We start from the raw sequence: 14,696 nt of genomic DNA, 5'->3' as shown, positions 1-14,696 counted from the left end.
CTAACGGGTATTTTTTAAAGATACGTCAACTTAGTCAGTCTAATGGGGTCAACTCCCTCAGTACCATGTGGACATGTCTATCTAGATCACTTCTATAAATAAATGTGCATACCCCCTTGTACAGCACTACCATACCGCCCCCTAAAAAAGCACTGTGATGGGCACGTATATGTCACTGGTAAAGAATTTTGACAAGCACATATCCCACCCCAATAGGCCCGGCATGGCCAAGCGTGTTAAGGCGTGCGACTCGTAATCTGAGGGTCGCGGGTTCGCATCCCCATCGCGCCAAACATGCTCGCCCTCTCAGCCGTGGGAGCGTTTTAAAGTGACGGTCAATCCCACTATTCGTTGGTAAAAGAATAGCCCAAGAGTTGGCGGTGGATGGTGATGACTAGCTGCCTTCCCTCTAGTCTTACACTGCTAAATTAGGGACGGCTAGCGCAGATAGCCCTCGAGTAGTTTTGTGCGAAATTCAAAAACAAACAAACAAACCCACCCCAATATCACTGCACCGCCCCCTATTGTTTAGAAAACTGCGATAAGCACATATGTTCCTCCATAGAGCACGTGTATGAGATACACCATGTGAACCTTGTTTTGGTCTTGTCAGATGTGATGCTGTGAATTGTGTACCGCCATCATTTGGTTTGATTGATGTTTGGTGCAAAACTACGCAACAGATCAGTTAAGTTTCGTTTACCACAGGTTTCGACACCCGATTTCGAGTGTCGTAATTCTGAAGAATTACTGACTGTTGAGCCACTGGAAGGGGTGTATGTCATGATTTGGTTATTTATTTCAGAATTTTAGCGCATACCTACACCAAAGGCTATCTGCGCGGAACCATTACTAATTTTGAACTGATGGACCTCACAGTAACTGTTGAGTATGATTTTTTCATAAAAGTTTCATTTGAAAAAAAAATGTTTTTTTTAATAACTCAAAGGAAATATTTGCATTATTAACTTTTATCTTGTCAGGTGGTACCCTTAGCAACCGTGAAATGCCAGTCTTACACTAAGTGTTTTTTTGTGTGTGTTTTTTTTTTTGCGTCAAAGAGCCCTGACCCATGAATCCTCAATTTACAATTTCAACAAGCTAACTACTAGGACACACGCGGTCCCTTCTACCATAAATAATGTGTATTTCAGATATTCCAAATTTTCCCATGTCAACCTCCTACCACCAACCGTTCAGGCTAAAGGTCTGACTATCACTCTTACATGGGCCGGCATGGCCCGGTAGTTAAGGCGCTCGACTCGTAATCTGAGGGTCACGAGTTCGAATTTCGGCCATACCAAGCATGCTCGTCCTTTCAGCCGTGGGGCATTACAAAGTCACGGTCAGTTCTCACAATTTGTTGGTAAAAAGAGTAGCCCAAGAGTTGGAGGTGAGTGTTGATGACTAGCTGTCTTCCCTCTAGTCTTACGCTGCTAAATTAGGGACGTCTAGCGCAGATAGCTTTCGTGTAGCTTAGCGCGAAATTGAAAAATCAAACAAACAATCAATCAAATCACTCTTACAAACGCACACACAACTTAAAGCACGTCGAATAGATTGGAAAAACTGGTACTAAGAAAAATTACCTGTCTAAAATCGTGGCAGCGAAAGGGTTAAACAAATAATTCTCGATATACTGAGCTAATAGTTCTTCAAACAAGCGATGCCAGTAAGCACTCGAATAGTGAAATATATATATAAAGTTTATTTTGAATTTCGCCCAAAGCTGCTAGCCGTCCCTAATTTAGCAGTGTAAGAAAGCTAGTCATCATCACCCACCCCCAACTCTTGGGCTACTCTTTTACCAACGAAAAGTAGGATTGACTGTCGAATTATAACGCCCCCGCGACTGAAAGGGCGAGCATGTTTGGTGTGACGGGATTCGAACCCGCGACCCTCAGATTACGAGCCGAATGCCTTAACTATCTGGCCATGCCGTGCCTTATAAACATAAGTTATAATAGTAACTGTTAATAAATTTACAAGGGTCAATTCATGCGCGAATAATCGCATTAAAAACGGGTGAGATCCAGCCGGACACACTTTTCCGTGACAGAAATGTTCAACAAATACGGTGAAATACGTACCAATCAGAAACCTTTACACATGTTTAACAAAACGAGTTTGCATCACCGAGTAAACTGTCCCACGACTTACTTGTACACATCGCCATCTTGTAGTAAAAACTATCGTATATATTTTGTTTATTCTATCTAAAAGCAGGTTTTATACATGTATATAGATATGTATTACCTTTTGAAACTGTATAGTACTGTTATACCAACTTTATCTCAATCAAATTAAGTAGTTAAGGCAATGATTATGGTGTTTTCTCAGTCTGACAAGCGATATCCCTTCCGCTTTGTTTTGTTTTTTTAATTCGTGCTTTCTTGGTGAGGTGAAAACCAGAAATATTCAAGGTAATATATATATATATATATAAGGCCCGGTATGGCCAGGTGTGTAAAGGCGTTCAACTCGTAATCTGAGGGTTGTGGGTTCGAATCCCTGTTGCACCAAACATATTCGCCTTTCAGCCGTGGGGGGCGTTATAATGTGACGGTCAATCCCACTATTCCTTGGTAAAAGAGTAGCCCAAGATTTGGTGGTGGGTGGTGATGACTAGCTGCCTTCCCTCTAGCCTTACACTGATAAATTAGGGACGGCTGACGCAACCCTCATGTAGCTTTGCGCGAAATTCAGAAACAAACAAACACATGTATATGTTTATGGGATGTTTTCAGGTAAAACGTAGGTAAGAAATATGTTAATTAAAACCACAAAAACAGAAGAAAGTGTAATTAGACGTAGTTGTTTCATTCGTAAAGAAAACGCTTATTTCAGTCACAACATTAACAAAACGTGATAATTTTGCTATTACAGATAGATACTGTCACAGACGATGGCCGACTTTATGTTGCAGCATAAGACACGGTTATCTAGACCGCCTAACTGAAACTATTCTGAAATAAAACTAACTTCGTTTAGAACTATATTCAAGTTCAGGCTTTACAAGGACTTCCCAGAGTTTCACGTCACTCACTAACCTCAGGGGACAACTCTCATTGCTGAAAACGGAAAACCCAGAGTTTCTGATATTTCAGTAATTGTCCAACACGAGAAACATTATAAAATATAATTACAGGTTTATTTATCCAAGGAACTGACCATATACAGAAGCAGATACACCTTATCAGTAGTGACTTTTTAAGGGTAAGATTCAAATATAGTTCACCATTGGACTCTTGTTGTTTATTAGAACATCTAACTAAGCAGGCCTTTCAAGCCTTCAGTCTTTCATAAGGGAGATAGGAATACTCTTTACTGAGTTCGATCTTTTGTTCATTCTGCTACTTTTGTTATACCCAGGCCTTTATCCTCCAATTGTTCTATTATTAGACCTTTCCCATAGTATCTACATCTATACAACTTGAACTTTCATATAAAGGATGTCATCCACTTCTGTCTCTTAGTGACTTTTCGTGTATATGATCAAACCACCATGTGATTGTAATCTTTCTACGACGATATTCATTTATCCGGAGTAGGATGTTTACATGTGTACATTCTTAATTTTGCTAGCCCCTTAGTGGATCAGCGGTATGTCTGCGTACTTACAACGTTAAAACCCGGATTTCGATACCCGTGGTGGGCAAAGCACAGATAGCAACAATTTTGTTGCTTAGCAGTGACGGAAATGGACAATTCATTCGACGCCCCTCTAGACTTTTTCTGTTATCTTCGTTACAAACATCTTACACGTATCAACAACGAAGTTTCGTCCAAGTTATTGTAACTTTCTTTCGACTGTTACCTACCTTCCAGACTGGTATTAAACCAAGTTACCAGTGCCTTATTAATATAACTAGGACTTAAAATCGAGTAAAACTAAGTAACGCGAAATATTCGACATATATTTTTCAAGCAAGGCCTGAAGTCATTACGACTTGACATGAATACAGATTAGCACACGAATGACTTATAATTATGTCCACAAGTTTCCACAGACGGTGCAAACTGAAACCTCACAAAGTGCGGACCTATGCAAACATGTCAGTGTTGTTGCGCAAACCTCTGAAACGTCAACTCGCTGACTCCGTACAAGTGCTGTTATAAACCCAACATGCTCTTCTTCGGTTTCTGATTATATACAGCTATTTGTAACTACTTTCTACAGTAAGAAAGTGATGAAATTGCTATGATGCGTTTCATATCGTAAATGTTTCTTTGCGTAAAAAGGTTAGTTTTTAAACTATGGCCAGGTGGTTAGGGCGCTCGACTCCTAATCTGAGGGTCACGGGTTCGAATCCCCGTTACACCAAACATTCTCACTCTTTCTGCCGTGGGGGTGTTATAATGTGACGGTCAATCCCATTATTCGTTGGTAAGAGTAGCCCAAGAGTAGGCGTTGGGTGGTGATGACTAGTTGCCTTCCCTCTAGTCTTACGCTGCTAAATTAAGAACTGTTAGCGCAGGTTTTCCTCTTGTAGCTTTTCGCGAAATTCAAAAACAAACCAAGTGGTTAAATATATTACACAGTGTTTCTTCCATATTGCCCCTAGTGGCTCAGCGGTATGTCTGCGGACTTACAACGCTAAAAACCGGGTTTCGATACCCGTGGTGAGCAGAGCACAGATAGCCCATTGTGTAGCTTTGTGCTTAATTCAAAACAACAACAACAACTTCTCCCATATTTTCCAAGACAGGTGCCAGTTAATTTTCTTCTCCAGTAAAAGATTTCTAAAAATTTCTTTTCCTTAGTTGTTCTGTGGTAAGATTAAAGGCTTATAACACTAAAGTCATGGGTTCGGTCTTTGTGGTGGACAAATCGCACGTAATAAAAAAAAAACAACTTTGCGCTTAAAACGCAGACAAGACTTTATTGCTCACATGGTGGGTGTGTGGTGTGTTAGAAAAATTAACGATGGATAACAACAAAATAAACTTCTCATTATTTTTCCTCAGCGCCAGTGTATTAATAAGTTACGTTAAAATATCTTATAAACAAAATGTTTGTTTTTTAATTTTGCGCAGCGATACACGAGGGCTCCCTGCGCTAGCCGTCCCTAACTTAGCAGCATGAGGCTAGAGGGAAGGCAGCTAGTCATCACCACCCACCACCAACTCTTGCGCTACTCTTTTACCAACGAATAGTGGGATTGACCGTAACTTTATAACGCCACCACGGCTGAGAGGGCGAGCATGTTTGGTGCGACGGGTATTCGAACCCGTGATCCTCGGATTACGAGACGAGTGCCTTAACAACTTGGACATGCCGGACCGAGATACAAACTCTAATCTCTTGTTTTGGATTACTTGATTTACCTGTTGTTATGTACAAAGCTATATTATAGGCTGGCTATCTTCGAAACCCAACTTTGAGGGTCAAAAGCCTACAGACCTACTACCGAGTCATCGGTATGAAGGTATATTTGGCGACGGATGAATTTGTGAAATCCCACCAACTTGGTGACATTTGGCAAATACAAATACAGACTTGAATTTACTAACCCTTTTACTTCAAATTTTCATTGACCCCTGCTAGTACAACGCTAAAATCAGAGGTTCGATTCCACTAAGTGGGCTCAGCAGATAGCCTGATGTGACTATGCTATAAGAAAACATGCGCATACTTAGACTCTCACAAAAGTTTCACTGAAATGAACTCCATTAGTTAGGATTTGGTTTCAGTGCAAATTTGTAGCCCATCTGGGACAGCAATAAGCCTTCGGTTTTACGTTCCTAGAATCAGAAGTTCAATTCCCCTAGGTGGACACAGCAGATAGCTCGATGTGATTTTGCTATGGAGAGAAAAACAAACGTAAATCTGTAAATCTAGAAAATCGTTTTTATTTTGATGAAACTTTGTATAATGGATGGCCAGTTGTGTAGACACAGGTGTAGAGGACGACGTTTCGAAAGTCTTCCGCCTTTCGTCTTATTAAAGATTAACAATAAAATTATAGTTTGACATATGCGTTTTTGTGTAATGTGAATATAGTTGTATTTTGTTATGAGTGTTTTTAACGAATCTTTGGGCCAGGTGGTTGAGGCACTCAATTCGTAATCCGAAGGACGTGGGTTTGAATCCCCGTCAAACCAAACATGCTCGTCCTTTCAGGCTTGGGGATGTTATAATTTTGTTTCGCTCAGTGCATTGCTGCCTGATGAAGGATCCAGTAAGAGAGTCGAAAACTTACAAATAAAAGTAATTTCATAATTCAATATATTAATGTAGCTACGTTGTGAATATTAAGCAACTATTGTAATTGTTTTTAAGTAAGGTTTACTACTTAAAAATCACTGTACACTTAACAATTTAAGCCTTTCCTTAACTTCATTAAAAAGTGTATCACATAAATACTAAATTATTTTTACAGCCGGAAGAATGCTATCATCCTGAGAACTCAGCTGTCGGTTCGTGTACACGCTATAATTGGTAAGTGTAAACATGTACCCTTTACTATAAAGTATGTTTATTTTATAGGAACTATTTTTCTGAAGTTAGACCAGAAAAAGGTTTGTTTCTTTGTCTCATAAAGTTTGCATTGTGCTACACAAACGACTATCTGCGAGTAGATGTTTATTTCTGATGGACTGAACGGAAGATGAGGCATCAATCTAGCGACATCTTCAGCCAAATCTTGGGCTGCTTTTATCTGATCAAATAGTGCGTTTTCATCACCACTCACAGCCCACCCACAGACCCAGTGTGAGGCGTAGCATTCCTGCAGCAACTGACCTCAAACAATGAACTTCCGGATTCAGCACGTTAGCCCATACCCGGTCCCTTTGAAGAAGGAAAGTTTATCTAGCGAATGCGCTCAAGGTTATATTAATTTTTGAGTGATTCATTACATTATGAATGTATCTAACCTATTGATAATTTCCTCTTGCTAAAGGTACTTCTTTTATATATATATTTTTAATATTTGAAAGATAAAGGCATTTAAAGTGTCAACACATTTAACTTTATTTTCAACTAAATTATTAGAGGTTTAAAAAATCACCGGCGTCTAGAGTATCATGAAGCGTTTAAATTTGTTTTCTTAACCAAATCGTAAAAAAACATCCGCGTTTAAAGTTATTTTGTGTTGAATACGAGAACCTGTCGTATGTTGCCACAGTCACACTAAGTAAATTACAAGTCACTTCTTAGACATTTTACACATTATGTGACGCATAGAAGAAATTAATATTTAAGTATATTAAATGCACTTAGAAATTTACTGTTAAGATATATGGAAAGTTATCGTAATTACTGATTCGTTGTACGTCGTGCAATTAATGTAAGTTAGCTTTAATGCAGATTTTTAAAGGCGTGTTAATGTTTGTTTTTAATTTCGCGCAAAGCTACTGGAGGGTTATCTGCGCTAGCCGTCCCTAATTTAACAGTGTAAGACGAGAAGGAAGGCAACAAGTCATCACCATTTACCGTAACATTATAACGCCCCCGCGACTGAAAGAGCGAGCATGTTTGATGCGAAGGGGATTCGAACCCGCGACCCTCGGATTACGAAACGAACGCCTTAACCCACCTGGCCATGCCGGGCGTGTTTAGGAAATTAATGAAACATGAATCAAGTCGTTGTTGGTTTTTTTCGGTTTCTATAAAATTGATATTTTGAAGATATAAGATGTCCGTAGTTTTGTTTGTTTTTTAAACTTTTAATTAACAAATACTGGCAACTTGTCTGCTTTTGTTTTTTAAGTTTAGAAAAACACTATTTCTTGTATTCCAGTGCTTGTTTTATATTAAGCCTGGCACCATTGAAGTAGTTTCAGGTACTAAATAATGTTTAATCTTTTTGAAGAAAGAATGACACAGGCCCTCGATGATTTTTATTGTCTTAAAATCTTTACTTGTTCTGTAGTAATTCCTGTCCGCTGAATTAAAAAATGATATCCACTTTTCTCAGTCGTGTACAGATTTTTCACAAAACGTCATATGTACATTTACATAAAAGGATCATTTTCATTGAAATCGGGTCACATTTTGGTATGTTAAAATGTTGACAACCAGTCGCGACGTGAGAGTGTTATAAATCGCTCTAGGACCCACAAGAAACACACCGCTAGTATATAAACGTTTAACAGGCCGCATGATGTATCATGTCTAGATGGTATTTCTTTGATTTTTTTTTCTTTTAAATGCTCTTTATATTATTATTCGTCGCTGTGGCAACAAAAGGTTGTGTAAATGACCCAAATAAATTCTGTTAGATTCGTTGTAAATTTGATTTGTAAAAAGTTCTTTCGCGATAGAAAAAATAATATTATTTTCAAAATTTACGTAGCCTAATCATCAAAAACGCGTTATTAAAACCAAAACTACTTTTTTTTTTAACTTTAAATTCGCAGCCTGTGTTATTAGTTAAAAAAGAACACAAATCTCTAAGAATACTTGTTCTATTTTATTCTATTTTGCTACGTTTTTCATTTTATTAAACATAGTGACTAAAAGAACCCAACATGAAGAAATTATTTTAGTAATTAACGTAATATATAAAACAAGTTTTCGGTATAAATGTATGTAGTGATTTTTTCCTGATATTTCTTCTGTATTTTCCACGTCGTGCGGTTGTTATTTGCTTTGAGGCTTACAGATAAATCTTGCTAAAGATTTAAGTGCTTAAGACTAAAGATTTATTCATCAGTGCAGTTGTTTTATGTACGTTTTCAGTATCAAGAACATTTTTCACTGTTAGAAGTTTAGAGAAACATATATGCACCACAAGACCCAATGTACGGAACGCACACGAACATTAGCTGACTGTGAAAAATTAATTGATTCTGAGTTTTTGTTTCAACCACAACCAACGCTAAAATCAGGGATTCGATTCCCCTCCGTGGACTTAGCAGATAGCTAAATGTGGTTCTCCTATAAGAAAACACACACACACTCAATCACAACCATATTAATGTCAATGTAAAGGCTAGTGTTTATAAAATACGAGGTGAAACAATGTTCTAAAACAGTTAATATTTAGAACCATGTCTCTAACATCAGTTATCTTTCTGTGGTAAGTAAGTTATTTGAAAAAAATGCTATAAACAAAAGGACTGAGAACATACATTATAACTTTTAGAATGTATTACGTGTAATCCCATAGTTTATAAATACATTTTATTATACCTGTTGTATATGTACGTAGTAAATCTCAATGTAGAGAATAAATCTATTTTCTCTAACGAATAAATGGTTTTGTATGAGTGTTCTGATAGTAATACAATGTGGAAGCAATAATTTGATATAAGATAGCAGTGGTATAAAGTTGTTTGTTTTGTTTTTTGTAGTGTTTTAGGCAATGTTTTTAATGTATTAATTTTAAATGGTTTGGTAACTAGACGTTTTTTGTTTTTGACAAGATATTAAGATTGTTTTTGAATTTCGCTCGGAGCTACTCGAGGGTTATCTGCGCTAAAAAGACATTAAGATCTTTCGCGTTAGCCTCACGTGATGTTTCGATTATTCGGGGGTACGGGGAAAACAAGTTTTGTTTAATTTGTTTTGAATTTCGCGCAAAGCCATACGAGGGGTATCTGCGCTAGCCGTCCCTAATTTAGCAGTGTAAGACGAGGGGGAAGGCAGCTAGTCATCACCGTCCACCGCCAACTCTTGGGCTACTGTTTTACAACGAATAGTGGGATTGACCATGACAATATAACGCCCCAACGGCTGAAAGGGCGAGCATATTTGGAGTTATGGGGGATTCGAACCCGCAACCCTCGGATTACGAGTCGAGTGCCTTAATCACCTGGCTATGCCGGGCCAGGGAAAACAAGTATTTTATAAAAACACCAGTTAGCGTGTAATTCAGGGGGTGATTCACGTAATTAATCAGTTAGTTAAAAACTAAATTGGCGAAATAGAATTACTTCAGTCATTTAATAATTTGTTAATTAATTTGTTACCCGTTATCTTTTGATTACTGAGTATTCCAGAACGGCTTGTATAGGTAATAACACATTTATTCCAGAATGGCTTGTATAGGTAATAACACATTTATTCCAGAATGGCTTGTATAGGTAATAACACATTTATTCCAGAATGGCTTGTATAGGTAATAACACATTTATTCCAGAATGGCTTGTATAGGTAATAACACATTTATTCCAGAATGGCTTGTATAGGTAATAACACATTTATTCCAGAACGGCTTGTATAGGTAATAACACATTTATTCCAGAATGGCTTGTATAGGTAATAACACATTTATTCCAGAATTTATTCCAGAATGGCTTGTATAGGTAATAACACATTTATTCCAGAATGGCTTGTATAGGTAATAACACATTTATTCCAGAACGGCTTGTATAGGTAATAACACATTTATTCCAGAACACATTTATTCCAGAACGGCTTGTATAGGTAATAACACATTTATTCCAGAACGGCTTGTATAGGTAATAACACATTTATTCCAGAACGGCTTGTATAGGTAATAACACATTTATTCCAGAACGGCTTGTATAGGTAATAACACATTTATTCCAGAACGGCTTGTATAGGTAATAACACATTTATTCCAGAACGGCTTGTATAGGTAATAACACATTTATTCCAGAACGGCTTGTATAGGTAATAACACATTTATTCCAGAACGGCTTGTATAGGTAATAACACATTTATTCCAGAACGGCTTGTATAGGTAATAACACATTTATTCCAGAATGGCTTGTATAGGTAATAACACATTTATTCCAGAATGGCTTGTATAGGTAATAACACATTTATTGATAAGGGGAGAACAATTTCCTAAATCATCTTCAGGTTATATGTGCAAAAACGGCTCGTTTGGGTTGAGAAAATATTTTACATAGAAGAGCGAACAACGTTTCGACCTTCTTCGTGAACAAGAAATCTTCTACAAGTGAGATTTCTCGACATCACATCTTCAGGTTAACCTAAACGTTGTTTTCTGCTTATCAATACAAGTGTTAATGCCCATACCAGCCGTTCTGGGATACATTTTTACAGGCTGATAATGTTAACAGAGCTCGATACCGGTAGGGAGCACAACAAAATAAACAAATCGTAAGTACTTGTGTATATTTCCGGTTCTATTCACATTATAACCCGAGGTCAGACAGTGATCTCCCTTCCCCAAGTCCCTCGCTAGTACAGCTGTATGTTTACGGATTTACAACGCTAAAATCAAGGGTGGGACTCAGCAGATAGCCTGATGTGGCTTTGTTATTATAAGAAAAGACACACACCCCTTCCCCAAATGCGATTTCATTTCAGCCCATACGGCTGGCTAGCTAACAGAGGGTTACATAGGCTCTTCAGGCATGATTTTAAACTGTAAAGTATAATGGTTATAGATAATTGATGAGTAAGTGCAAATTTTTGTTCAAGGAAAAAGAAAAAAACATTCCAAAACAGAAACTGAAAAGTAAAAAAATGTTCAAAACTTTATCTAGTGAGATGTGAAGAAAAATAAAATATAATAAAAACAAAAACATCTTCAGGCAGGATAAATATACAGAGGCAAGTTTGTTTGTTGTTTTTTCCCCAGGGGAAGCAACATGTTCCGGATCACCCTCTGTAAGAGACGTGAGACGATGATCTAATGTACGCATATAAAGATATACTTCTGAAAGAAACCAAGACCTAACACTATATAAACTTCTAGTCAAAGCTTCTGCGATATTGATGGCTATAAATATCTGAAAATAGTTTTTTGTTTTTGTGAAATATATTTCTTGCAAAAATAACAATTCCTAACTTAGTTTGTTTTTTCTCATAGCAAAGCCACATCGGGCTATCTGCTGAACCCACCGAGGTGAATCGAACCCCTGATTTTAGCGTTTTAAATCCGTAGATATACCGCTGTACTAGAGGGGGGGGAGCTAACAGTTTATTTACTATGGAGGGGAAAATCTTCAAACTTCATTTTTGCAGCATTCTATTTAAAATGCCTTCATAAGTCGACGCAGTGATGTTAACTTCTTGATTGTGTGGAATTTTTTGAACTGGTTAGTATATAAGAAACTTGAGCTTTTCCAGTTGCAAAACTCACCGCAGGTTATGTAGAGACACGGCATAGCCAGGTAGTTAAGGTACTCGACTCGTAATCCAAGGGTCGCGGGTTCAAATCCCCGTCACACCAAACATGCTCGCTTCTCCAGCCGTGGGGGCGTTATAACGTGACGCTCAATCCCACTATTCGTTGGTAAAAGAGTAGCCCAAGAGTTGGCGGTGGGTGGTGATGAGTAGTAGCCTTCCCTCTAATCTTACACTGTTAAATTAGGGACGGCTAGCGCAGATAGTCCTCGTGTTGCTTTGCGCGAAATTCAAAAACAAGCAAAACAAAGATTATGTCGAATGGCAGTTAAACTTTATTAATTAATTTTTTTTGTGGGTAATTTTGAATCAATTTTTTTGCTGAAACTTGTTGACTGCATCCATACTTTAAAATCTGACCGAATATTTCTGCACACGGAAAGAATATTAGCCATAAAGATGAAAACGGGATGTCAGACATTTTAACTATTCTCAACTACTGGAGCGCATCCCACTGGCATAAAAGTAAGTTTGCAGCCATATAACGCTAAAAATCAGGTTTTGATACCCGTGGTTGACACAGCATAGATAGCTTATTGTGTAACTTTGCGCTTAGCAACAAATGAAAGTAGAAGGGCAGCGTGATCAATGGTTTAGTTCTTCAGACTAGAAGTCGAAAGGTTGCTAATTCGTGACGTGTCGTTGTGCCATTGGGCAAGGAATTTCACCTCAGTTGCTAAAGTCTACTCAGCTGTATGGTGGATAGCAGCAGTTACCTGGTGGGTGGCTAAAATAGACTAACTGACATTCCATCCAGAGAGAATTTCGGGTGTGGCCATTCTCATCTTGGACGAAATTAGAATTAAATACAGGCTTCATGTGCCTCTCAGGCGCGAAAACCATCAAGTTATATTTAACTATTATAATATATATATATATATATCAGTGAAGATGCTCCTAGTGAGTCAGCAGTAAGACTTCAGAGTTACAAGGCATAATTCCCAAGGTTCGATTCTCCTTGGTGCACAGAGCGCAGATAGTTCATTGTGAAGCTTTTCACTGAAAACAACAACAAAAACGTTTGTCTTTATATTCGTTGTTAATAATATTAAAATTTGTATCAGGTTTTTTGAGCGAGTTGATTTATCGTAACGCAAAATAATAATTATAGTTATTTATAGACACTTTGATTTCTCAAATTCAAGAATAGCTCACCCTTACATACCACTACAGATGCTTTTCATCACATATGCACGACGTGTTCTTCACAGTTAAATTTACCCAAGAAAAAACTAACTAATACGATAAACCATATTAGCTCTATTCCTGCCCCCCCAGTGATTCAGCGGTATGTCTGCGGACTTACAACGCTAAAAACCGGGTTTCGATACCCGTGATGGGCAGAGCACAGATAGCCCATTGTGTAGCTTTGTGCTTAATTCAAAACAACAGCAGCTCTATCCCCTTGGTTCGGGCCTAGCATGGTCAGGTGGGTTAAGGCGTTCGACTCGTAATCTGAGGGTCGCGGGTTCGAATCCCCATGGCACCAAACATGCTCGCCCTTTCAGCCGTGGGAGCGTTATAATTTGACGGTCAATCCCACTTTCGTTGGTAAAAGAGTAGTCCAAGAGTTGGCGGTGGGTGGTGATGACTAGCTGCCTTCCCTCTAGTCTTACACTGCTAAATTAGGGACGGCTAACGTAGATAGCCCTCGTTTAGTTTTGTGCGAACTTCCAAAACAAACAAAACCCTTTGGTTCTTGGAATATACTGAGGGTCAGACGTTTCAGACCCTAAAAACAGCACTGACGTCAATCCTTGATGCCGTTAAACGCTCCACCGTCAAATGTTTGTTGCTTCTATATTTATAGATGATGTAAGCTTTTTTTTTGTGCTTTTATGCAAAAATAAGGATATTTTCTAAGTTAGCGAGTCTTCTATAATTCACAATTAAAGTTTCTTGACGTCTAAGTCAAAACATTTGGAAAGGAATCAGGTAATTTGTATCTATCTTTTTTTCAAGCCCGTATCACCTACGATTCAGATCTGTTGAAAAAAAATATAAGTTCAAACAAGTCGCAGATTTTTTGTACTTAAACATAAAAGCACACATTGGGCTATCTGTGTCGTGCCCATGCAACTGAGATAAAGCTACGGAGTGTGGCCGTTTTAACCAAAAGGCAGATTGGGCAGTTACCTTCAAGTCCATTACACCAAGAGTCTTTTTCAGATATATCCTTTTAAGTCCGGCCCAAAGGAATCGAAATATTAAACTACCCGTGTGTGTACGTTTTTCACATTATCGATGTTTGGCTACCATGTAAGTGAATTACTACTTTAGCTTACCGTATATATGGTTATTTGCAAACTAAAATTAATGGAAGGAAAGACTGAACGATGTCTAGTGTCTTTGTAACGTCGATGTCATTATTTGTCATGTTTTAAGTTAGGCTTAATTCTAATATCAGTCGTTCTATGTAAGACTTAATAGCAATCGATCAATGGGCATCAAATTGTCGTATGGGGGCTGTAAGGTTATAGGTTTATTATGTTTGATTTTGGATTGTTCCTTATTAAGCGCAAATCTGTGCAATGAGTTATATGTGCTGTGCCAAAAACAGGTATTGAAACCAAGTTTTTAATGTTCTAAGTCTTCAGACTTTCCTCTCTATCATGGGGATTAG

General features: G+C 38.0%; 1 protein-coding gene across 1 annotated transcript in view; it reads left to right on the top strand.

The window, feature by feature from the left end:
• LOC143233303 (FH1/FH2 domain-containing protein 3-like) overlaps positions 1-14,696 on the top strand; it is a 114,537-nt gene that overhangs the window by 52,868 nt on the left and 46,973 nt on the right. The window contains 1 exon segment of the mRNA XM_076469430.1: positions 6,384-6,442. Within this exon segment, the coding sequence (XP_076325545.1) occupies positions 6,384-6,442 (59 nt within the window).

Source organism: Tachypleus tridentatus, chromosome 12 (assembly GCF_004210375.1).
Source record: "Tachypleus tridentatus isolate NWPU-2018 chromosome 12, ASM421037v1, whole genome shotgun sequence".
In the NCBI taxonomy this organism is placed as follows: domain Eukaryota; kingdom Metazoa; phylum Arthropoda; class Merostomata; order Xiphosura; family Limulidae; genus Tachypleus; species Tachypleus tridentatus.
Note: the sequence above shows the minus strand (reverse complement) of the source record. Positions and strands in the feature narration are given on the sequence as shown.